The following is a 25,036-nucleotide window of genomic DNA, read 5'->3' on the forward strand; positions in this document are numbered from 1 at the left end:
CCATTGAAATGCATGCTCTGTCATCCTCGCTCTAACACAGATATCTACGCTGACTACGTTTACTCTTCATCCTCAACTTCGTCTTGGTCGACCTTGAAGTATCTGAGAGAGTAGGTGTCCTTGGAGGTGGCAACGACTCTGTGAGAATGGCACGCTGTCAGCTGAAATCCAGATGGAGTACTTCATGAAAGGATACAGAGTGTTCATGAGAAAGGACCAATCAACTTACCGGAGGAAGTTCTCGAAGGAGTTCTTCTTAAGGTGCTTCTTGGTGAGGTACTTGAGGTATCTCTTGGAGAAGGGGATAGAAGAGGTGAGGACGAGCTTGTTACCTAATTGCAGGAGAAACAATCAGTCAAATTTGACACTGCATGCAGTACAGGGCACGATACGAAAAATAACTGAGGGTATTTGATCTGAACCTCAGACCATCAAATGGTGGGTGGGATGATACGGTCCAACTCCAACTCACCTTCCTTGGCAATTTGGATCTTGTCACCTAATTGACCAGCTTTGCCATCAACCTTGATTCTGTCATGGAGGAACTTCTCGAAAGCAGCGAGGTCGAAGACGTTGTCGTTAACGGGGACGGAAGCGTCAACGTAGAATTTGTGGAGGGGCTTGCCAGCGGCAGCGGTTTTGGAGGCGGCAGGAGCTTTAGGCTGCATAAATAGATCAGAGGATTAGCATTGCATGGTACAAAACATTAGGTGAGTTAGTAGGATGGTGCGATGCTGCCAATGTGGGATATAGCCATCATACGACGTGCATAGACAACGACAACAACCATAGGGATGTGGGAAAAGGGGATGGGAGGAAACGCACCATTGTGTCTACTGATTTCAGCAAAACGGTGCTTGTTTTTGGTATGTGAAGTAGTTTTGGGTTGGAAAAGAGAGAAAAGAAGATAACAGGATCAAATTTCGAAATTTGTATGAACGACAGTAGCGAAAACGAAAGTGTCACTGGGATGGGCCACGTGTGGAGAAAATTTCTTTCAACCTACGTATAAAATCCCGTAATCCCCGCTGAGTGTGGCGTTTCTATGGTCGCGAGCGAGTAAAGGAGAGAACAGAGATCAACAGGATAGACTCGTCGAATGCAGCATACGTACCCAGAATGAACGATCTACAATGCTGTTCTCCACTATGCGTAGGTAGGTGATCACCGTATCAAGGAACTGCATGGAGTCGATGAAAAGTATTTCTTGGACGTGTGACCACAATGTCACTTGATCTCGACTTTGCAAAATCGACGCTGGCATCGTACGAACGTAAATGGCATTTCAACAGCTAAACCAAATTTTCATACTTTATTAACCTCGTAGGAACCCATAATCAAGACTATCAAAAGAACAGTATACATTTCTAAGAGAACAGCATAGAGGTCCAGGGAAGCAATGGTCATAGAACGGATTCTTAGACCTATGGTGTTCTCTTCTAATGAATTGAATTCCATTCCTAGACATGTCTCGAATATTTATCTCTACGCGCGTCGAGGGATGCATAACACAGGATACCACCAAGAAAGAAAGAATGAAAGAAAGAAGACTGTTCAATGATCTCTGTGGATCTTAGCTACAGCTTCTTGAAATTCTTCTTCTTCAGTCATTCTCGTTTTTCTCTTGGTCCCGCTGCTCTTCTTATCTGTGTCACCAATATTCTTCTCCGTTCTTATTTTCCTAATTTTATCGATGTCATCAGCGCTTAGAAGTCCTCTGAGCGATTCCATACAATCCGCTCGTGATGTCTATCATCGCATTGATAGGGAACCATTGTCAACTGCGACATCAACTGATGATCATGATCTCTTTTTCTACTTCCGATCTGTTGTCGAAGCGGTAACAGGAGAGCAAAGAGATACTCACACAGGTCTGAGTCAACCAGTCTACGCCAGTTTTCCTCGAGATCACCCCCTGGTGCGATCTGGTTATACCCTTTGGATGCAGCAGATGATGACTCGGTCCAGTGCAAAGATTATAAAGTTCATAGAACGTATCGTTCTTTTTCGGAACGAGAATACGTGAACCTACATATTGACAAGGTTCGACTTCAGCTTGCACCGTGCGGCTTGGGTTTTACTCACCTAATATGCGTTTCTCCTCGTCGGATAATCTAGGGTACGTATCCATCCTCCATCCTGGTTCCGAATAGGGTAGCTGCGAAGACCAATTCTCGAATGAGGGAAATATCGTTCGGTCCGCCGTTCGGTGTATCCTCGTGAGTCGGTCAGGCCTTTTATCATGTTTTCTGCGTTGTGTATCACTTGAAAGAGAACCACACGTGCTCTGATGGTCTACAAGATAAATAGTATCTACCTCATCAGGATTGGTTGTGTCGGTGGTGGCACACACTTGGGGACTGACGGTGTAAGTAGCTGCGTCCCAGTCGAAGAACTGACTGTCCCTTGACGGATCGTAGTCTTCTTGGTCCGAGTGGTCCGACATGGTAACTGATGGTAACAAACCCCAACAACCTCGTTGATGAGAAAAGGTTTAAACCAATTGGTTCCAGCACGATCAAAAATGTTCTCGTTCGTTCTTCTCGTCAAAGAACACAGTGTAAATGCTTGGTTTTTGAGATTGATTCTCTTTCGCTGTACAAGCTGACTGGAACGTATATGGTCACTTACTTTCAAGACCTAGCGAGCTTGCTGCAATAACGATTCTGAAAATTTAGGGTGTGACTCGTATGCTCCTGCTGCATTTGAAGTCCAGCTTGTAACTTCGTCGTTTCGATAACAAGTCAAATCTCTCATCCCTTCCATTCCGTCCATGTGTCCCGAGCTCCGCTCATGGGGTTATGATAACAGTCAAACATTCAGAGTGTATCCTCCTTCCATTCATCTACCCGGCACGATAGCACCATTATGCATAATTCTCATTCACCCCTACATTACAAAAGCCAGTTAGTTACATCAATAAATTTACAATTGCCTGCCCAACAACTCTTTGATTTGTACCAGTTTACCGCTCTTGAAACTTTCGTTCGCGGCCAGTCCGACAGCCATGGCCAACGCACCGTCATTCTGATCAGCAGATAATCGATTGATAGGTGATTTATGATCCTCTTGGCCTGGGATGGGTCCGAAGATCTGATCGAGCATCGCTTCGTCACCACCACCTATAAACAATCATATCAATCAGCACTAAGTCTCCACGGTGACTTGGATATCAGGGATGGTCTAAATGACAAACACGGGGATGGAAAGAGATCAATGTATAACTTACCATGACCACCTGTAGCCCAAACGTAGGGTACATCCTCCTTCTCACCCCATAACTTCTGCAAGGTAATCTTGTTGTGACCCTCATTCTTCAATGCCTTTTCACCGTGTACTACACCTTCGGCACCACCACCTTTCTTACCGGCTGTTCGGTGGGTGGATTCTACACATTCGAGTTCGAGTCGTCCTTGATCACCGTTGAACATCACTCTATATCCTTCCCAAGGCTAAGTATAAATTCCAGCTATCAGCACGAGTCATGCAAAGTAAAAAGACCTGGTGGATTCATATGGCTGCTGAGATTGGAAGCTGATGAAGGATGTACAGGTAAGGGATTTAACTCACACTGTACGCAGTCAAGTGATATGTCATATTCACACCATTCTCGTAATGTACCAACACAGACATATCATCTTCGATAGTAATATCATCCGCAAAGACGTTCATATCTCTGTGATAGTTGTCTAAGAGGAACAAGTAAAAAATCAGTCAATAGAACCACAAAACCACAAATTACAGTACGAGTACGGTATGTGATAGCTGGAGACACGGAGCCGTTGTTCAGTTGAAAGAGGTGATAATGTACTCACCGACATGCTCAGCATCGTGGTACAAAGCCTTCAATCCTTTATCATCCTCCAAATGAATCGCGAACGGATCATCTTCAGCTTCCTTTGACCCTCTCGCTCGATCGTAGTTCCTAGCCCAACCGGATCTCTTGCCTTGCTCTGTACCGTAGAACGATAAGGCGCCCATACCGAATACGGAGGAAGGTTTGGAATTGATCCAGAAGTTGACCAAGTCGAACTATACAATATGACAGGTCAGCAATACACCCACAGGATGAACAGAGGAGGAGGTAAAGTACATACATGATGAGATGATTTGTGAACCATCAAACCTCCTGATTTGTCCTTGTATCTGTGCCATCTTCTAAAGTAGTCTGCACCATGTACGGTATCCTGTACATCCATCCAAACATGTCAGTCAATGTATACCCTTCCGTACCTTAACTTCCAGTCCTATGCAGCACAGCTGTAAACATACCAGTAACCACTCGAAATGCACAGATTTGACATTTCCAATCTTACCCTCTGCAATCACCTCGGCGACTTTCCAGTGAACAGGGTTATATCGGTAGTTGAAGAGAACTAGATTATTAACGGGGGATCGTTAGCGGCCATGACTTCAAATTACTCGTATCGAACCCACCTTGTACAGATCCGTTATTCTCCTCTACAGCCGACAAGATCTTCTTACATTTATCAACATCGCTACAAACCCAGATATTCATCGATCAGCACATTCGACAGCGGCAAAAAAGAATGAGCTATACTCACGTAGTCATAGGTTTCTCAGTCAATACTTTGATACCCTTCTTAACGGCCGGTACGATATATAGATCATGTGTGAAATCTATCGTAGTAACTACCAGTATATCGAGGTTCTCATTCTCGAGCATCTTGTTGAAGTCCTCCTGTTGATCACAAAAGAAAGGAATGTACACATCAGCTATGTTCCTCACTTTCCTGTGCTGATATTCCTAGCGCAAGCTAAAGGCTAGTATGAATCGGTGTTGACATAGTTCACTTACAGCTGGATACTTCTTAGCTTCCGGTCTACCATGTTCCTTTAATAGGCCATTATGATGATCCATTCGATCAGAGTTGGTATCGCATAATGCGACCAGTTCAAGTTGAGGTCGAGCAGCGATGGAGTGTGTGTAGAGCTTTGGAAACAAAGCCATGACAAGTCAGTCATCTTGTATCTCATTCTCATCACGACCCTCTTGAAATACGCAGATCATAATGTCTATCGATGGCAAGCCAGTCCACTCACCCTAGCTCTATGACCCGTTCCTACGATAGCTACTCTCCCAGCCAATAACTTTGATTGAGGTTTAGATGACATGTTGTTCAGACGTATCTCTATTTGGTCCTTGTCCAAACCCACATTCTCAACTCTACGATAGCTTCAGGTGGACATGGACATGGATGTATATGTATTGACCTGTGATGTACTGACTGCTGATACACGGTGAGATGATGATCCGGTTAACGGCCCGGGGAGTAAGGCACGGTGACCGGATTCACCGAAATGTGGAGGTAGGTTGGGGCTCGATCTCACAAATACTGGAGATGTTTGGAGGTATGAACATCCTGTGGTATGTATACTGAAGTGGAGGACATGTGTGAGTCTTTTGTCTGTGTTCTTTGCTATTGACAACCCCGATCTGACTAGATCTAGAAATACTACGGACGCTAACGACCTTACGGTGCAGCAAAATTTCTTCGAATGTCATGAGCGGAAGATTGAACCCTCTCATACCTCATATCGCTCTGCCGTACTCCTACCCTTGGAATCTTGTGGACGAGATATACAAGCGAATAGCTTCATCTCCTGCTTCGCCTCCATCATTGTTTGATTCACAACTGAAAGAAATGTTGATTGCTCAAGGTCGTCCCCATCTTACACAGCTCTGTGCAGAGATTTGGCAGAATCAACCATTTTATGCTTAATCTACCGAGATGCCGTGCCTCACAGCACGATTTGTTTACAGTACTTAGAACTCGAAGCTGTGTTTCATAGGGAATCCTTACCGTTAACGTATTCGATATCACTAAATTCACTCAGAAGCCGGTACGATACAAAAACACACCTTCAATCGATACGGCAAGCTGTGTACAACACTCGAAGATACCACATCTACAATCCTCTATTGTACATTTGGCGACCTCGGCTAAAAATTACAAACGAGACATCGCCATGAAAATCCACACTTGGGTACAGATCAATATGATCAAAGGTTTAGAAGAGATCAAAAACACACCTTTCACGTCATGCAATATCGTCAAAGAACATGCAGGTCCTTTGTGTATACTACAAGGAGGCTGATCCGCTCTTTTACACCGCTGAGGAAGGGAGATGTGGATCGACTTCGAGTCTAAATATCCATCACATGAATTGTTGATTGGGGACTATAGATAGTGGATGAAAGATGAAGTTACGTTCCTATCAACCAATTTGACTTTCTTGATAGACTTACGAGTCATAGAGCTGCTCTACGAATTATCAAGCACCAAGCGGTTCACTTAGTCAACGCAGTCGAGCCAATTTACACTACCCGCCAAATAAAGACGAGAACAACGTCGAAAGCTGGTCATGCCATCTACAATCAATGGGTTTTCCTCGAGATCACGTACAAATACATCAAGAATTGCAGGTTCGTATGATCATATAGGAAATGGTAATAACGTGAGCCTTGTTACCTTTCCTATCGCTTGGCTACGCTATCCATCTTCATCTTCGGTTGTTGAGTGTTGGTTTCACCCTGACGACATATGTCAGGGGAATGCGCGGGGTAGCTATTCGGATGTACCGTCTATGACGCTTTGACCACTATGTACTCACCACTCGAGTGGTAAGGTGGTTCGTGCGATGTTGATTCTGTGTATTGCGTTGAAAGATGTCCGTTTGACCTTTTTAAACGATAAAGACAACCTCGACATGCAGTGCACACACCTTGCTTCCTTTCTTCTACTTTCTACTTTCTGCCCTCTGCTTTGGGTCGAATATCTCATCTATCATCTTCCTTCCTTCCTTCCTCTCTCTTGGATTTCCTCCTGTTTCGGTATCACATTTGATCATCAAGACCATCTTTCCTTTCTCAACTCCATCAGATTCCACCTCTCATATGATATAACGATATTCCTCATCTCGTTTGATCTGTCCTCTCATCTAATATTTGCTTCAACACACATATAATCGTTGATTTACCACTGCATCGCTTTTTCATTCTAATATTTCGCATCATAACTAGGAAGTCTTTAACAGGAATAGAAAGTTTCAACAATGTCGTATCAGGCTGTACCGCTGAACGATGCTCTACCCCCACCCCTACCACCTAAAAATGCAGAAGCATCGTCTTCTACGCATCACCGCACTGTTGGTCTCACTTCTTCTGATTTCATCGACTAAATCTGAATACGGAGAGTGTGGCATGCTGACAATGACTATGACCTTTCCTCTAGCCATCGGACTCTCGCCGTTATGGGCCACGAGTATCTGCCCAGCCCGTCCCACCCACCACGACCCTCTTGCCGCCCTCCGACAGCTCCTCGGGCGCAGGAGCACCCATAGAGGGAGGAGATCAGAGACCGTGGGGCACAGGTGAACATGTTGGATACGCTGCATTTGATGGAAGTCCAGAGGCGGACGATTGGTTGCATAATCCGGATCCGAAGAGGGATGGCAAGGTGAGTAGGTTTCACTTTCTTCTTCTTTCTCCTTTCCTCCATGACATGAAGAGTCGTATTTGATTCTCATTCCAAACGAGTAACGCTGAGCTTACATTCCATACAGCACGAAAGAGGATCTCTATTCACCGTCCGAGGAGCTACCAACATCGGCTGTCTAGCCCTCCTAGCCATAGGAATCATAGCTCTTTTCGCTGGATATCCCATAATAGACTTTTATACGGGTAACGAGCTGAAGACGAATGGAGCGTACAACTTGGGCGGTATAAATTCGACTGGTCAAGTTCCTCTGATAACGAATTTTCCATATCTGATAGATGAAGATACGCCTCAGGACGCGTATGATAGGAAAGGGTTTGATGGGGAGGACTACCACTTGGTCTGGAGTGATGAGTTCAACAAGGATGGGAGGTGAGTCATTGTTAGCTTGTGTAGGGTTCGAGGTTGAATATGAAAAGATATTCTTTACGAACTTCCGATTTTCTGGAGGTGATCCGCCTTGTATGCGGCAACAGGTCATCGTAGTACTGCTATAGACGACGTGCTTCACTCATTGTCTCAAGTGAATTGATGAAGAGTACTGTCGAAGTGCTAACCTATCACTGCGCATGATAGAACCTTCTTTCCTGGTGATGATCCATACTGGACTGCTGTGTGAGTTCTCGCGTTGTGAGTGTGTAGGGAGATACCCAACTGATGTTTGAGTTATTGTGTAACTCAGCGACATACATTATTGGCCAACAGGGTAAGTCAGCTATTTGCGTCGTGATTTTGAATCAGCTGACGATGCTTCCTCAACGTAGTGATTTCGAATGGTACGACCCTTCAGCAGTGACAACCAAAGACGGTAACTTAGTAATAACGATGACCCAAGAACCGATACACGACCTAAACTTCAAATCCGGTATGATCCAATCATGGAATCAACTATGCTTCCAGTATTCCTTCTATATCGAAGTTCGCGTTTCGTTACCTGGTAATAACAGAGTAGGAGGATTCTGGCCTGGTGTGTGGACGATGGGGAATCTAGGAAGAGCAGGATATGGAGGAACAACCGAAGGACTTTGGCCATATACTTACGATTCATGCGATATCGGTACATTGAAAAATCAGACTAATGCTGAGGGTACTGGACCTCCTGCGGCATTGAATACAGGAAGTGATGAAGGTATCATCTCATAGTGAGTAATGCGTACTATCACTTCTGCCAGGTGAGCTTATCTCAGAATCTCTCTACTAGCCTACCCGGTCAACGTCTCTCAGCCTGCACATGTAAAGGCGAAGATCACCCCGGTCCAGACGAGTCATACGGTAGAGGTGCACCCGAGGTGGACGTTTTAGAAGGTCAGATCGACTTATCAGTCAATTTAGGAGAATTATCTCAGTCGTTCCAGGTGGCTCCCTTCGATGAAGCGTATCAGTGGCTGAACTCGTCAAAAGGAGCGGAGATTTACGATGATGATATCACCAAATTCAACTCGTATGTTGGAGGAATATACCAGGAAGCTGTTTCTGCTGTGACCCATGTGCAGAGTAATGGGTACTACGGAGCGGGGGGTGGATTTGGTATACATGGTGAGTAAGGGTGTTCCGTTCAAGATCGTCAGCTGGTGTAGAGGAGAGGAATTAGCAATTATCCCCAGTGGGACGATGCAACAAGGTGATCAACCCTTGTCGTGCTGACACCCTGATTCATCCCGCTAGGCGTCGAGATGTTTTCCGATCCGAACAACAGAGACAATGGTCATATCACCTGGGTAGCCGATGGAGCCAAAACATGGACCGTCTTTCCTCCTGCTGTTGGGCCTTCGCCTTCGATGCAGATCGGCCAGAGGATTATACCTGAAGAGCCCATGTATATGGTGAGTAAGGCTGCATGTTTCGCTCGGCACATATACTTCTTGTCGCGAAACCTTTTGTTTCTGCCGGATTGTTGATATCGCCCAAAGCAAGCTTTGACTGACTGACAGTCACACTTGCAGATAGTGAACTTCGGGATGTCCAATGGATTCCAGGCGGTCAACTGGAACCAGCTCGAATGGCCTGCAACGATGTTAGTAGATTACGTCAGAGTGTATCAAAGGGAAGAAGGAAGAATAGGATGTGATCCTGCCGATCGACCTACTGCAGACTACATAGCGAGACACATGGACGTCTACACTAATGCGAATGTCACTACGTGGGCTCAGGCGGATCTGACTTTTCCTGTAGGTTATGATCTGCACCGTTTGGTAGTCTCAACTAACTTATACTCCTGAATAGAAAAACAATTTGATCGATACTTGTTAAGCTCGATCTATTCACTAGCATCATTATCGGGTCTTCTGAGCCTACGATGCTCACAGCATTTATCAAAAGAAAGATAGAGATAGGATTACCACTACGATTTACGACTTTACGATCTATACCCTCATGTTACTACCATTTTGACTGTACACCAATTGTGTATTGCATCCTCTCAATGACATATGTTACTTTATTCATTCTCATGGACATTCCTCGCATATACTTGATTTCCTTCCATTGTTCTCTTTGCCATTTGACATTGACTTTCAGCGGTATGAACATGGAAAAGAGTACGTCTAGACTATATATACATTCATGCTATGTAGAACATTAAAAGGCAATTGATCACTGTGATTTATAAATGCGTGTACCGGGATGAAGAGGAAGAAGAAATGCTGGTCATAGTACACCATTGACGTACGACGCACAATGGATAATGATCGCAGCAAAGATAAATGATACATACATGAAGCAATTAAACAATCAACGTCCTGGGACATGATTCAGAAGTGTGGAACAATTTTATGGTATGAAGAAATATCTCACTGTACATACCGTAACGATTTTAGAAGTGAATTGGTACAAAGACAGTTTCATTACAGTTTTAACATAGTTGCACATCCCAATTTGGATATCCTTAACGATAACGGATCGTCCTTCTAATTGTTCTTGAGACAGTCTTTCCTTTTCCAGTGTCCGTATTCATCCTTGATGACATAATCCGTGTTATGACCAACCATGTATTCTTCCTTCTAATTTCTATATTCTCCTGAATTTCCTTACTTTCCAATTTATCCGATCTGTTTAACAACATCTAAGTCCTCGTCAAAATCTTCCAATCACCCTGTATCCACCGCTTCGCTCCCGCCAACAAAAAAGTCGCCCCCATGGCCATCCCTCCACAAAGCCCTATACTGATATAATAAGCTTCCGCGCCTTGTCGCCCCAAATGACTCTGGCTATAATCCAACAAGGCAATCGCGATAGGTTGTCCAACCAGAGCGGGTATGACCAGGATCAACCAATATATACTCAATGCAGATGCTAAATCCTTCACGCCCACTACTCTAGCGACGAGCGGAGCAGACACGGACCAAATAGTTCCACCCGTCATACCTTGTATCAGAGCGTAGAAAACCAATACACCAAATGATTTGGCAGGTAACCAAATTGCCAAAGTGGAAAGACCACATATGATATAACAGACGATGGTGAGGTTGATCCTCCCTCCTGTGTCGAGAAAATAACCCCATAGGGGTCGACCGATCATTTGACCTGCGGCTAGGATGGATTGAAGTGCTGCGCCCTTGGATTGAGGGAGGGACAGGGCGGAGGTGGCGAAAGAGGCGAGGGAGTAGAGGGCTATGAAGTAGGCCATCACTAGGAAATACGAAGGCTCAGCATCTCGGTCTTAAGTTATAGTTATTGCAGAATAGAATTGATTCTGATGTGATGAAGGAGAGGACAAGATTTGATGACTCTTCGTTGATCGTTGATAAGGGAGGATGATATGTAGTCCAGATTATGACCATACCCTGCAATGATGATTTATTTTGAATGATGAAAGTATCTTTACTCACTTGTAAACGCAGCCCACAACCATATCCATAAGAAACCCAGGTGGTATATCCACTTCAACTCTAACGGAGCCTGTCTCGCTCCTACAGCTTTATGTCGTCCTTTCAGCAGTAATACAGCTGGTGTAAGGCACGCTAGGGATATGAGACCGTTGATGATCAGAGCCCACTTCACGTCGATGCGGTCGATAGCAAGCCGGGTGGTGTTGGAGAGGATTAAGCCCCCGAGACCTGATCCGGAGGTTGCGATTCCCTATAATATTTTGACGGTTTGAATTTAGTGTATGGTGTCATACGAGGTATCGCGATACAGAGAGCTGGTGACGTTGACCGAAAATGACAACTCACCGAAGCTAGAGCCAGCCTCTTCTTGAACCAATGTGCTAATAGCGGTTGACTGGGTACGAGTATAAGACCGAGACCTACATCAACAAACGACATCCATTAGCATGTGGGGCATGGTAGTACGCTTCGGCTTTCCTTCTAACACTCAGGCCACTTACCTATCCCAAACAAGATGCCTTGACAGAACAAGAACTCTCCAAAATTCTTACATATGCCCGCCATACATTGACCGAGCACAACACCAGCGACACCTACGAGCGTAGAACATATATGATCAGCTTTATCCCACTTTCAACATGTACCGAGCTTGAAACACTCTCAGAACCGTGACTGAGGCAGCGACAGAAGCTACAATAGTAAGAGAGGACACACCAAATAACATAGTTATTCTAAATCCCAACCATCTGCTCAAAGCATTCGCCAGAGGTCCACATAAAAGACAAGTAGCCACACTCAGTCCTCCCACCCAAGCGTAGTTTAATGTCGATCCACCATCGAAATAATTGTTCGCGAGGTAAAATGATGAATATACACCATATGTAGTATTTATACCTGCCCCATACCGGTCAAACATTAGCCCAGCCCTTCTCGATGAGATAAGATGGACTCACCCCACGTCGTAGCGTTGATAGCCATCAGACAGCCTACTATTACCCACCCGTAACCACCTTCAGGTATATCATCTTCACCTGGTATTTGAGGCTGTAGCTGCGGCTGAGGATGGGGTTGATCCTTCTCTATCGAAGCGAATTGTTGGTTCTCCTGAGTTTGAGACGAAGACGGCGCGGGGTCCGCGGCAGTGATAGGTGGGTATTTCGTAGTGGATGCTCGTTCGATGTCGATATCTTGTGATTCCGCCTCGTCAGAGGGCCGAGGGGCGGTCATGTCTACTCAAATTTGGTTAATGTGAAAAAAGCAAAAGAGGAGGAGGATTGATAAGATATAATGACTATCGTCTAAAAGAAAAGCGGATGTCGAGAGCAATTGACCAACGATGATATACTGGTTCTTCAGTTCGAATCTGGTTATATAAGTTACTCGGAGTGATGGAATGAGGATGTGCTATCCAACGGGATGTCTTGAAGATGTTTGTACTAGGTCTTTCCGGTCCTTCGTCCACTCCATCCACTCTACCTTATATACAATTTCATATTCCTGTTGTTGCATAGGTTCGGATGAGTAGTTGAATCTTTCGTTGGATGATGTTAATGAGTAAGACAAGCTGTGCTATGTACACATATTTGCTTCCAGCTTCACTCTCATGAAACGTGCTTCATCATCCGTCAATTCCTTCAGCTTTCCTTGCTTGTAGTCTAGTCAATGTTGTGCAAAATGACCAGAGTGGAGGGATGGATGTAATGGATTGATAATCGGATTATAAATAGATTTTCTCATTCAGTTGGGTATTAGAGTGGAGGGATCATTTTATCCGGCCGAGTCGGCAGTACTATATTTCTGTTTGTTCCAGTTTAAGCTTATTGTCCATCTCAGCAGGCTTGTACTGGACTGTATATTTGATCTCAATCGAAATAAGACACCATTACATCAGATCCTCATATCAGGATCCTCATATCGGATCGAATATGAATTACGGTCTACCGGCCATTATCATCATCATGGTACTATCGGAAGTAATCAAGTCTCAAAAGAATGCAATCAGCAGCACTAAGGCATATCATCAAACGGGTATCAAGTAAAAGGAAAAGCTGATCACAAAGACGTTTTTACTTTAGATTTATATTTTAGATGTGGTACGTGGGTATATGAGATACAAGAAAGGCCAAATGGGTATATGAAGAGGATGAGCAATAACGTATATCAAAGTTGAAGACGGAAAAGGAAATCAGGAATGTAAAGTACAGCAAACGATCTTTCCCTCATACACAGAATCGTGAAATGTCCATGAATAACCATTCAACGTGTTTTTGTTTCTTATGAAATGTTGTTTTGTTTCAATTCTTCTTACTACCCTATCTTCAGTCATCTCGATGTTCTTCGTGGTACTTGATTATCCAAGTACGAATGCTACTTCTATCGACCACCTCACAAAGCCCTGCTCACCCTGCTCACACTCCCATTACTACTCCAACTACTTATCCTAGGCTGGAACCCCGCATCCCTCGGCATAGCCCAAGTGTTATGCGTACCAGCCGACATATGGGGTAAGAGAGGGATACTAGTGGTGGTGGACCAGATAGAGGGGTCGTAGGGATTTACCAATCTCGCATCGACTTCACTTGCCGATCCAGCGGAGGATTGTCTAGAAGAGGTAGCGGATGGAGCGTATCGTTTGTTGGGTACGAATACCTCTGCATTTGGGTTGAGCCTCTTTCGAGTGGGTTGAAGGGTCATGGAGGTATCGGATAGAGAGGATGATGTGGTGGATGATGAGCCTGAAAGGGATCGAGCGGTGGGTTTGACGAGGTTGGATACTTCCGAGAGGGAAGTAATTGATCGGTTGTGGGAGATGGTGGATGATGAGTCGGAAGAGGATAATGTTAACCTGGAGGTGGACGTGGTACTACCAGTAGTAGAAGTAAGGGATGATGTGAGAGCGGTAACCTATAAGGTACGATATGTTAGCTTGGTCAATTCAATAGGTAGGTAGTAAAGCGTAAACGGTGATACGAGAGATTGAATAGGTGGTGAAGGGAACGTCACGACAACTGGTGAGTATACGATGAAGGGATAAAAGAAAGTTTGATTAGGTGGTGAAGGCAAAGCGTAGAGACTCGAACTTGAATAGGTGGTGAAGGCAGAAATCTCGACAGTCTCGAGAACAGAATCTCTTGTCAAGAGAAGAAGAGCGATGATAACGGGATATGGTATGGACAGTATGTAAGTATCTACAATGACCATGCACGAAGAGCTACCTCGTTATCGCTTAGCACATCAACTCACCTCTTTAACCCAATCACCAACTCTCTCTTCCTCCTTCCTCCCAAGATAATCTTTCATCCTCTGAACACTCTTCAGCACTTCCTCTCTTTGCTCTCGTCCACTCTCAACTCGTTCAATCAACCTCTTCATCTTATCCCTATCTCCTCCGCAGAATCGATTCATCAAATCAGTCCATCCTGCTCTTCTTCTAAAATTAGTCAGGTCAGAATCAACCTTGTTCCGAGTGATTCCTGCTTTAGTAGCCAGAGTTTCTTTCTGAGATAAAGTGGGATAAGGCTTGGAAAGGTGGTTGAGGAACCAGAGGCGAACGACTGAGTGATCAGGTTCTTTCTGGTCCGCTCCTTTCTTGGGAGACGTTGAGGGGCCTTCCGATGAGGATGGTGAGCGGACGCGTGTGATGGGGGCTGGAGTCGAGGACAGGGATGGTGCTCGTTGACGTTTAGAGGATCGGGAGGGGACTGAAGAAATGGAGGGAGCGATGAGGGAACGCTTCTTTGTCGGTTCTATCTCAGACGGGAATTCAGTGATCGCCATTGCCAACGTAGACCAGGATCTATCTACTCACCATCGCACATCATCAGCTCCTTCACGGCCCCGGTCAACCCTTTGACTGATGCATCATAGCTTTCCTGTAGCTGTAGCAGCCGGTATGACACCGCCTTGATGTTATCTGACACAGCGCTCGCAATCATTGCGGTTTTCGCGTCTAGTGTCCCTTCTTGAACGCTGTGGTGAACCACCCCCAGCAATTTGCCGAAGTCATGTGTCTGCAGTTTGTTGACCTCTGAGTCTTCTAGCGATAGCAGAAACGATTCCTGAAATTCCAGGAAAGCATGGTCGATGGGCGAAAGATGGTTGTATGTCATGCTCTTCAGCAAAGTTGGGTCGATGAAAGAAGCGAAGGTTGCGCGAAAGACACTTTAGACGCTTATCACATATAGGTGAGAAATCCATGGCTGGCAGAACAATAAGATAGATTTTTCTATATTTGGTGTGAAACTGTACCATTGTACGGTGTTGTGATGGTGCACCCCATCACATTGTATGTGGATTGTACCCTGATGCACTGACACACACACACCATACAACAAACGATGACATTCTTTATTGTTCCTCTCGAGGTGTTGGCTGTTTATATACCACTATGCCTCTTGAATGACTTCTACTGCATAACGCCTGTTTACCATCCATCTCAATACAATCTTGCACCATGTCTTTCAGTCATCTTGAACAGATCGCAGCCGTCTCCGAAAGCATACTACAGCGTTGTGCTTGTCCGCCGTCCGCCCGGCCATTGACTCTCGTGGGTCTGAAACCAAACCTTCATATCCCAGAAGAGCGCTGGTTCATACCCAGCCAGGAAAACGCAACGATCATCGCAGATCGGTCTTTGTTTCGGGCCATCTCCTTGGACATTCAAGATCATCTGACGACTAAACGTGACGAGTTCTTCGCCAGATACGATGCAACAGTACATGGATTAGTCTCTGCTGAGCTTTATGGTGGTCTGAGCGACAAGCAGATGGAAATGGATCTTTGCGGACTCTTCGAAAATAAGTTTAGTAGGTATTGCTCTCAAGTAAGGCAGACTTTACGCAGTACAATCCACCGAGTGGATGCTAAGGGTACCGCACAGCATGATATCAAGAAAAGAGTAGCGTCTTTTACAGATGTCAGTAATTATTCTTTGATCCATCGAGCCCTCATTTTCTAACATTGCTAACTCTCGATAGCAAACAATCAAGATCCTTGAAGCTGCCTACTCTCGCACCAAGATTCTCTCAGCCGCCGAGACCGCTATAATAGCAAAGGCAGCTGGGATAACACCTCATCAAGTGAGTGAATCATTTGTGGAATCGCTCTTCCATACCTCCTTCCCTTGCTATGCCTTTTTACGCTACTCTAGCTGACTTCTCTTCCTGTTGCGTAGGTACGAACCTGGGTAAGTCATTCTCCTTCGTCTCTCTTGCCACCCATATCCTTTCAATTTCACCTAAAAGGGGGTTATGGTATCCAAGCGTTTTCAATCTTCGATCAGTTCTTATTGTTCTCACTGTACCCCCTCCATCTCACGCGTCACTGCTCTATACTCGCTTTGACCATCCTCTGCTCCACTTTGATCCGCGATACACACAACTAAAGGGTACATTTGCTGATGGTGAATTGATTCTGTTATTGTTCTTGAAACGCTTTGCCACCCAACCTGGTACCTGAACATCGAACCATACCACGTGGAAAATGCCATAACCTTACCTCCTTCACTCAACGTCATTATGACCTTTCAACTTTCACCGACTCATCATACTCGTAAACCACATACAGTTCCAGAACAAACGTAATCGAGGATCAAAACGAAACCCATCCTCATCAGCCAATCGACCCATCCAGACCCTACCCAAACGGGCTCAGCAGATCAAACTTGAAACTTCCCCTTTCTCCTCTTCACTGGTACCCATCAAACGACAAGTCCGAGGTCTACCAAAGAGAGCTCAAGCTCAAGTATCCCACAATGCGCCTAACAGCTCCATCCTTGGCTCATCACTCGGCAACTTGCCCTTCTCCGATGAATCACCATCTATCGGTCATGGTCAACCCTCACATTTGGAAAATGGAAATGGGGAACGGATGAACAGATCACCGTCCTTGACATCGACCATATCCAATTCAAGCGAGATTTCAAATGGTGGATTTGTTTCTCCTTTCGATGCTCAGAACATCCCTCAGATAGCTATAGAATGGGGTACGGGTATATTGAACGTCCCGGTAGATGTGTTGGAAGGTGGAAGGTTACCAATATTCAACTTCACTCCTCCTTCGCCGCTCAATCTCAATTTCAATCCGGTGTTCAACCCTGATTCAAACTCTTTCTCCAATGATATGAAAAGTATGTTCGGTGGACAAGTCTATGACACACCGACATCCACTTTATCATCGTTCAATCCGTTCGCTCAACAACCGAACCTCGACTCAGCGGCAGGATTAGAATCGATCGAATCCCTTCTCTCATCAGCTTTGTCAGACCCATCCTCATTCGAGCAATTCTCCACTCTTGCTGCCTCGCCTCAGATTTCGATTGATTCCCTCTCGCCTACATCAGATACCCTGGAATCTATTCCATCGATCGTTTCTGCTTCCGGATCCAATATCGGTAGTCCATCTTGGTTAGCTGGAAATGGTGAAGAAGGTTTAGATGGCGGGTTCTTCGAAGCATTGGAAGGATTGTTAGCTTCCCAGAATAACAGTGAAGGTGCATTGGGGAGTCCATTTAGCGAGAGTGTATACGGTGGAAATACGGAAAGAAAAGCTTCGACTTCGAGTCAAGTCAGTGGGATCATCTCAGCTGAAGAAGGGATTGATCTTTCTTATATCGCTGGTATACCATTACCTTCTTCACCTACAAACGAATCATTCGATTTGGCAGAATTTGACGTTATCGCTGGACCGTCGTTCTCTCATAACAAACAGATTACATTCACCAACGATACTGCCTCATCCTCATTCACCGAAAACGACTTCCTCACCCGACCTCCTTCTGGCATGTGCACACCTCCGTCAACCACATCTGTCTACCCACTCATCACTCCCACCAACACATCAGAATCCAATCAAGAATCGCTAGTGGAGATTGATCAGAGCCAATGGAGCTGGATGAGCGGAGTATTACCCTTTGATATGGTGGGTATGGAGGTTGAGATGATGGAACTCGGGAATGATACCAAGGTCAATGGAGAGGAAGGTTGGTTGATGGATTCTAGTAACGGTGAAGAGATGATGGCTTTATAAGGGTATAAGAAGTTGTCGGTCAATGAGGCGACATATAGGCATGTGATTGTGATAATCGGTATCTTGAGCCGGTGCAGAAGTGAAAATAACAATAATAACCTTGGAAAAATAGCAGTAAAACAACAAAATCAATCTACGTCGTGTCAATCTTCGAAACCATATAACCATGTCTAATATCGTAATTTGTAATTGTACCATTCTAGTATACCCATTGTAATCGTTTCGGTGCTGGACACCTTTTGAGCCATGCCATATATATCTTATGCATCTGATTTTCAAAGATAACATTACCGACTCGATCTACAATCTCTACAATCTTACCAGTACTACAACTACCATCGTTCACTTTACAACTTCCTCGATAACAACTACGACTACCCTTCACTACAAGTTTTACTACTACAACTTCCACTTTTGCCGCCCACAATCACTCATACTCCACAACAGTATTTAACAACCTTAGGACCATCCACCTGCGTCGGAATCGATTTGAGCAACTACTTCCTCTATTTCCGAAAACCCCATATTGATCAATACAGACAGACCATCTAACAAAGATATCTGAAATGGGGGTTTTGTCGATCGGTAACATCCGTCTCACCAGCGACTTTGTTCTGATACTCCCTCTCCTCCATGGACAACCCACTAGCTTCGTAAGCCTGATCTCGCTTTTTGTTCTCCCTTTGGAGGTAGATCCACCAAGAGAGGAGGATAAGAGCGTTGATAGCCATGACAATTGCGTTACCGGTCTATCCCAGAGAATCCAGATCAGCTCGGCGTTTTCTTTAGAGGAACGTTGGGTAATTGGAGAAGTTGACTCACAAGACCTTTGAGGTATCTTGGGGCATCGCTAGCTCTCATGGTCTGAGATCCGATCATGTTACCTGTACAGTATGCCTGAGAAGTATCACAAATCATCAGCACATACATGTTCTGTTCGACACATGTCGCCACATAACAAAATGACAATCCCATTTCGGCCTTAGAGATACCGGACAGGATGAAGTGTTGAACATTGACTAAGTCATACTCACGATCAAAGCCGAAGCACCTGTGAAACTCTTCTTAGTCCTTCCAGCCGTGTTGAGAGGTAAGATCGCCCATACCAAAAAGGTAGCACAGGAAATGACCGAGCTGAAACTGAACGCACCCCACAGTTGCCATTTACTGGCGGTCTTGGCCAAACCGACATAGAGGAAAACGATCATTTCCAATAATGTCCAAGTGATAGCCAAGGGGAATCTCATCTTGGGGAAGAACGTGACGGTGACTGCTGAACTGATGATGACGCAGAATCCAATTGCGCTACTGGGTAGTTGGTACAAGATCGATTGTAGAGCTGTGAATCCAAATCCAGTATAAACCAATGCTGTAAATGTGGTCAGAACACCATTGGGGATAGTGGCTGTAAGGTTGAATAAGATTATAAAGTAGTATTGGGGATCACGGAAACATTCTTTTACTTGGGACCATGTCCAGGCGTGTCGACCTGCATCACCAGCTAAGAAACAACGAAAATATAGATCAATCAGCACCCGCAGAGCAGAACAGACCGCATGAAGATATAATGCGATTGGTGACTCATTACTCACTTCCGTTTGAGACGATCCTAGAATGAGCCATCTTCTTTTGCTCCTTGTTCAACCACCAGACATCACTTGGGATACCGATGAAGATGAACACGAGTATACCGGCAAAGACAGTCAGACTGCCCAGGAAGAAATTGATTGCTCGCCATCCTGCGATTCCACCGTCTGCTGCGGCCTTTTTGGCGATTGCGTAGCTAACAATCAAGAACACATCGTACAAATAAGCGTCCTTTCTTTCAATTGAAGTTTTGTATCGTTATGAGGAGAGCAGAGGCTAACTCACATGATAACGTTGAAACAACCACCCAGGAAAGTATTCATGGCGAAATACATACAACTTCGTAAAGTAGCTTCGGATCTTTTGTACCATGATGCGACGACTATCAAATAGATCAGGAATTAACGGTCAGTGCTTGTCTTAGTGATCGAATCAATCCTAATTGCGATAAGTCAAGATACGGGACTTGTGACTCACTCAACAAGAAACCAGGTGTAACTGCACATTCCATCCAACCCAACAAGACTCGACACATCGATAATTGAAGGTAGTTGTTACATAACCCTAGACCAATGACTACAATACCCCAGAGGATGACTGTTCCGCCCAAGGCTCTATGAAGAGGTAAAATGTCATCAGTACCACTTGACCGGCTCTCATTCATAATCAACTGAAAGACAACTTGAATTTGGACTCACCGACCGATAGGAAGTTTTTGAAAGATGTACGACATGGGAATTTGACCAGCAAGATAAGCGCAGTCTACCAACTACATTAGCGTTCTGATTTTGAGACGAGTCGCAAGGCAGACTTTGGCTTACAGAAATACACGGTGAGCAAAGAATATTCATCTCCCTTCAATTTGGTATCAGTCTTCAAACCAAATACCACACCGGACGACAACGAGACTTTGTCGCTACAGTCGACCAAAATAAGTGGGTCAGCCGTCCTCTCCTAAGCCCACTCCCACCGGAGGTCTGAGGTCTGATGTTTGACTCACGCGAATTGTAATCCATAAGTCAACATCATGATAGGCATCAAAATCAGATCGAATCTCCATCTGAGTTTCTTGTACTCTTCTTCCGTATAGCTTTGTTCTGCCAGGATGACATCTTCGACGGCTGCATTTTCGCCTTTGAGATGAGCGACCTGGTCTTCAGGTATCACCGAAGTGACGGTCGCATCTTTCTCCGAGAGGTGTTTCTCAGTAGGGTATGATTTCTCAGTAGGGTATGACATGTTGGGGGTGGATTGTATTGAAGTATGACCACTTCTCGTAGGATGAAAGTGTTTGCAAAGGATCTTCAAGATCCGATGGTGTTACCAAAATTATTTGATTAGCTGAAAGGGAAAGAAAAGAAAGGGGAAATGGCCGTGGTCTTTAGTATCCTTCGAAGTACTTTGTTATACGCTAGGTTCCTTGCAGCTGAGCTATCCGCTATGTCATTTTCTTATCTGTCCAGCACAGGTGAATCCACCACCCGGCTCTCTCCTATCTAGCCTCATCAGATCAACTGGTAGGTCGTCCAATCATATTGCATGCGTTCTCCCAGAGGGTGCGAACCAAGTAAGCGGAGAAGAAGGAGCACCAAGTGAAAGATAAGCTCTCGGACTGACTCCTAACTACTCGTACGTAGAGTTAAATTGAGTGGTCATGTACCTCGGTAATTACGGATGAGTTGAGCTCCGTGAGAAGATACGAGTATTCCGCCCCTTCGGCGTTCAAGACAAACTCGCATCATCTCGCCCGATAAATGTGCAGAAGAGAGCGCAAGCCAGCAGTAATTAACGCCAACTCTATTCTCCTCAGCCCTTTGACGGTTATGAACGGGGACGGATGGATAGCTACACCAAATGTACCTGGGCAGGATCTACGAGTAAAGTGTCGGCGAGTAGGTAGCAATACCGTAACAACGTAACTATCACATGAGAAAGTGATGTGCGTGTTCATGGATATGACCGACAGAGATAAGCTATCTCAAGCCACAATGGCATGGTGGGCGGATCGTAGCGTGACGAGACGCGACGGTAGATATTACTCGCTCGCACTTGGCGGATCTCTTGGTGGGCTCTTTGCTTTTTTTAGATTCAGAAATGAAGATTTTGCCGAATTCTCATGTTTCGGCCGCGCACGAAATGCCGATGCGATCCAGAGGAGTGGGTGGGTATAATTACTTTCTTTGGAAAGTTTGTGAGATCCCTCGGGGTGTAGTTGAACCACAGACAATGAAGGCTCGCCTATTGTTCGGGCCTAGGATGTGATCCACCTACAGTGTGTAAGACTTGTGATAGCACGCGACGAAATCCGTTCATGTCGGGGGATGACAAGATCCGAGATACACCAAGATCCGGGACATACACGTGCTCACTGCAGTGAGCAAAGGGATCTCAAACTAGAACATGAGAGAGCCGAAGCAAAGATAAGGTAAGGTACAGCACTCGTACAGTATAACGCCTGAGATCTGGCCTCGCTCAAAGTCGCAGAGCGCTTACCGCCCATCACAGAGCAGGTCTTTCCCTCCCCCGCTTGTCCAGGGGGGAGGAGGGTGAGCGAGTAGGGCAGGAGATGACAATATGGATTGCCTGCTATTGCTATTACCATTCACGTTATCTATCTTTTATCGTTTATTCATGTCATGATCAGGATTGGTCTATCTCTATCTCTCTATACTCTAGACGGAATTCGAGTTATCCTTACACGACCAAGCCGATTGTCCTCCATCGGCATTATAACTATCTATGATATCCTGGACAGCTCCCCAGGTCTACACGTCCACATAGAGCTCAAATTAAATTAGCAATGAATCGACAAGGTTTCCTCATGAATTATGATACCAGAAGAGGCAAAACTTACCCCCGAAATCATCAAATAGGCTGCTAAAACCACCAAAAACACATTCATGAAGAATAATGCACGATATCCGAATGATGTGTCGGTATGACGTCGAGATTTGTTATCGAATAACCACATTCCTCCCTACACGTTTGAACAAAAATCAGTAATTACACATAAATAATCCACGTTATAGTCAAAGATACGTAATGAGCACTCACCATCAACATGATACAGAAGAAAGTACCGAATAGAGCTCCGATCAATCCTACCAGACTACTGAATACTGGAATGGCGCTGGACGGCGCGAGAATCCAAGAATCAGCATACAGCTCATATAAAACCAAAACGAGATCCCAAAACAAAAAGAAAAGACTACTGATTGTGGATTGAAGCACATCGACTCACCTAGCAATGACATAGGCTATGATGGCACACGTGCCTACACAACTCAACCAGACAGCCCAGTGTATAGGAGAATTACTGGTAAGGTGTCGACTACCTTTCATCAACCTGAGGAAGATGTATTTGGCCGGAAGCTGTCGCAAGACAAGGAGTTTAGTGTGATGAGCTGACGATATGAGATGACACAAGTCTGACTCACATGAAGATAGATGGTGACTGTAACGTATAAACCAGGTAAAGCCAATCCGTAGCAGATCCTCTTCATCAAAGCACCTGCCGAGCCCAGAGCTGGACTTGCAACGTATTGACCACAGTAGTAGTACACAACGGTACCAATAGCCTATATAGCCAAGTCTCACATCAGCCAAATCTTGTACTAACATATGAAGGAGACAGTCGAGATACAATCATACTCACGACATATATACTCGTGATAATGGCATTACTAATGAACATGGCTCTGTTGAACAACCTGGGATCCCTCATCTCAGCAGCAATCGAGAAATAGGTCGGTACACCAGCATACGCCAGGATGAGTGAAGATATGGCGGAAGAAGCTTGGAGGAAAGTGGGATGACCAATAACGTGGAAATCTTTATCCCATTCTCCAGTAGTTGGCGCAAGAGCAGGTCGATCTTGTACTCCCACAGCGATGGTGACAGTCAAGATGGCGGATACGATTGAGAATAATCCGACCCAACCCAACCACGATATATTTCCTAGCGTCCTTATACTAGCTAAGAGAAATCCGACTACTGCACTGACGGCGACGAATACGGCTGTACATGTCCCGTGGACTGAGACGGCGTTGAGACCTATAGATGCGCCTACGACGGCTGAACCGACCACAAAGATCATGACTATCGAGATCTGAAATCAGCTGAGACCTTCTTTTGGGTAACGGAAGGGGGGCGGACAGCTCACATATACAGTATATAGCGGCAAATACTTCACGTCCGATTCTGCCAAACATAATCTCCCCAACATCCACCACACTGTCTATACAATGAATCAGCCTAAGAAGAGTTTTCACCATACGAGTCATGAGTACCGAATCAACTCACAGACTTCTCGATGTTTCAACTTGAACACTCCCACACAGTAACCCGACCATGTCATTATAGCGGCGATAGCTACAAGACACAGTATACCGGGTACAATACCCAACGTCATGAGAGCGAAGGGTAAACTGAGTACACCAAGTCCTATCTGACTCTTCAATAACAACACAACAGCTCCCAACCATCCTACCTATATGACCATGAAAAGACCATCAGCGACTGACAGCATAGTCGACAAGTGTCATATAGAGATAGACTCCACTTACATTCCTATAATTAGGTCCATCCTCTTTGATATCCCCAAAAACCTCATCGTGCGTAGTGATTTTCACTGCATGTCCGACTTCTCCATCTACTTCGTCGAGTGGCAAGTCGTCGTTACTGGATCGTTTGGAATCTTTTGTAGGTGTTATGGACATTTTTCGATAATTTGTTTAACTGAATGAATCAATCAATCTTTCAAAGATCAGGAAAAAAAGAGATGAAGAGAGTCAGACAAGATAATTTCGACGAGTCTGACGAAATTGCTATGCGTATGCATCTGGCATCGACGATCTACGCATACCACCTCAGTCAAGAAGCCCTTGAGCTCGCTTCGTCCATATAGCTCCATCCATGGTGATTTCATAGGTGACTAAAGGAAAAACTTGGTCATGGCAGTGGAAAAATCATCTCTACTTCGCTTAACTCGTTAGTACTCGCTCCTATACTCCTATACGGGCTAAGGGAAAAAAATTCTTGGAATCTCACGTGGAGACTCCTCAAATATGTGAGACA

At 45.0% G+C, this 25,036-nt stretch overlaps 9 protein-coding genes across 9 annotated transcripts; 2 read left to right on the forward strand and 7 right to left on the reverse strand.

The window, feature by feature from the left end:
* Positions 1 to 59: 59 nt before the first annotated feature.
* Positions 60 to 668, reverse strand: I203_102413 (60S ribosomal protein eL22; the record flags this gene model as incomplete). Its single annotated transcript, XM_019149793.1, has 3 exons — positions 60 to 138; positions 230 to 332; positions 473 to 668. 3 exons carry the CDS (start codon positions 666 to 668, stop codon positions 60 to 62), a joined length of 378 nt encoding a protein of 125 aa, XP_019000891.1.
* An 886-nt stretch (positions 669 to 1,554) lies between these two features.
* I203_102414 (uncharacterized protein) lies at positions 1,555 to 2,446 on the reverse strand (the record flags this gene model as incomplete). Its single annotated transcript, XM_019149794.1, has 3 exons — positions 1,555 to 1,749; positions 1,868 to 2,028; positions 2,086 to 2,446. 3 exons carry the CDS (start codon positions 2,444 to 2,446, stop codon positions 1,555 to 1,557), a joined length of 717 nt encoding a protein of 238 aa, XP_019000892.1.
* Positions 2,447 to 2,925: 479 nt separating this feature from the next.
* I203_102415 (uncharacterized protein) lies at positions 2,926 to 5,136 on the reverse strand (the record flags this gene model as incomplete). Its single annotated transcript, XM_019149795.1, has 10 exons — positions 2,926 to 3,122; positions 3,230 to 3,452; positions 3,571 to 3,689; positions 3,816 to 4,032; positions 4,098 to 4,187; positions 4,273 to 4,376; positions 4,438 to 4,499; positions 4,566 to 4,702; positions 4,820 to 4,954; positions 5,065 to 5,136. The coding sequence occupies 10 exons, from the start codon at positions 5,134 to 5,136 to the stop codon at positions 2,926 to 2,928; spliced, it is 1,356 nt and encodes a 451-aa protein (XP_019000893.1).
* Positions 5,137 to 7,077: 1,941 nt separating this feature from the next.
* I203_102416 (uncharacterized protein) lies at positions 7,078 to 9,770 on the forward strand (the record flags this gene model as incomplete). Its single annotated transcript, XM_019149796.2, has 10 exons — positions 7,078 to 7,170; positions 7,257 to 7,481; positions 7,588 to 7,892; positions 8,097 to 8,135; positions 8,203 to 8,226; positions 8,285 to 8,662; positions 8,722 to 9,056; positions 9,186 to 9,343; positions 9,464 to 9,688; positions 9,744 to 9,770. The coding sequence occupies 10 exons, from the start codon at positions 7,078 to 7,080 to the stop codon at positions 9,768 to 9,770; spliced, it is 1,809 nt and encodes a 602-aa protein (XP_019000894.2).
* Positions 9,771 to 10,581: 811 nt separating this feature from the next.
* I203_102417 (uncharacterized protein) lies at positions 10,582 to 12,574 on the reverse strand (the record flags this gene model as incomplete). The annotated part of the gene is made up of 6 exons (XM_019149797.1): positions 10,582 to 11,147; positions 11,348 to 11,597; positions 11,693 to 11,766; positions 11,848 to 11,940; positions 12,062 to 12,241; positions 12,301 to 12,574. 6 exons carry the CDS (start codon positions 12,572 to 12,574, stop codon positions 10,582 to 10,584), a joined length of 1,437 nt encoding a protein of 478 aa, XP_019000895.1.
* Positions 12,575 to 13,732: 1,158 nt separating this feature from the next.
* I203_102418 (uncharacterized protein) lies at positions 13,733 to 15,124 on the reverse strand (the record flags this gene model as incomplete). Its single annotated transcript, XM_019149798.1, has 2 exons — positions 13,733 to 14,251; positions 14,591 to 15,124. The coding sequence occupies 2 exons, from the start codon at positions 15,122 to 15,124 to the stop codon at positions 13,733 to 13,735; spliced, it is 1,053 nt and encodes a 350-aa protein (XP_019000896.1).
* A 676-nt stretch (positions 15,125 to 15,800) lies between these two features.
* On the forward strand, positions 15,801 to 18,373 carry I203_102419 (uncharacterized protein; the record flags this gene model as incomplete). Its single annotated transcript, XM_065517090.1, has 4 exons — positions 15,801 to 16,262; positions 16,324 to 16,425; positions 16,521 to 16,532; positions 16,913 to 18,373. 4 exons carry the CDS (start codon positions 15,801 to 15,803, stop codon positions 18,371 to 18,373), a joined length of 2,037 nt encoding a protein of 678 aa, XP_065373908.1.
* A 548-nt stretch (positions 18,374 to 18,921) lies between these two features.
* On the reverse strand, positions 18,922 to 21,199 carry I203_102420 (uncharacterized protein; the record flags this gene model as incomplete). Its single annotated transcript, XM_019149800.1, has 9 exons — positions 18,922 to 19,122; positions 19,196 to 19,270; positions 19,408 to 19,874; positions 19,966 to 20,156; positions 20,246 to 20,342; positions 20,438 to 20,574; positions 20,659 to 20,722; positions 20,782 to 20,876; positions 20,961 to 21,199. The coding sequence occupies 9 exons, from the start codon at positions 21,197 to 21,199 to the stop codon at positions 18,922 to 18,924; spliced, it is 1,566 nt and encodes a 521-aa protein (XP_019000898.1).
* A 1,433-nt stretch (positions 21,200 to 22,632) lies between these two features.
* On the reverse strand, positions 22,633 to 24,678 carry I203_102421 (uncharacterized protein; the record flags this gene model as incomplete). The annotated part of the gene is made up of 9 exons (XM_019149801.1): positions 22,633 to 22,725; positions 22,815 to 22,937; positions 23,015 to 23,090; positions 23,202 to 23,332; positions 23,398 to 23,538; positions 23,616 to 24,058; positions 24,123 to 24,197; positions 24,263 to 24,449; positions 24,526 to 24,678. 9 exons carry the CDS (start codon positions 24,676 to 24,678, stop codon positions 22,633 to 22,635), a joined length of 1,422 nt encoding a protein of 473 aa, XP_019000899.1.
* Positions 24,679 to 25,036: the final 358 nt, after the last annotated feature.

The sequence above is a fragment of the Kwoniella mangroviensis genome (assembly GCF_000507465.2).
Source record: "Kwoniella mangroviensis CBS 8507 chromosome 1 map unlocalized Ctg01, whole genome shotgun sequence".
In the NCBI taxonomy this organism is placed as follows: Eukaryota; Fungi; Basidiomycota; class Tremellomycetes; order Tremellales; family Cryptococcaceae; genus Kwoniella; species Kwoniella mangrovensis.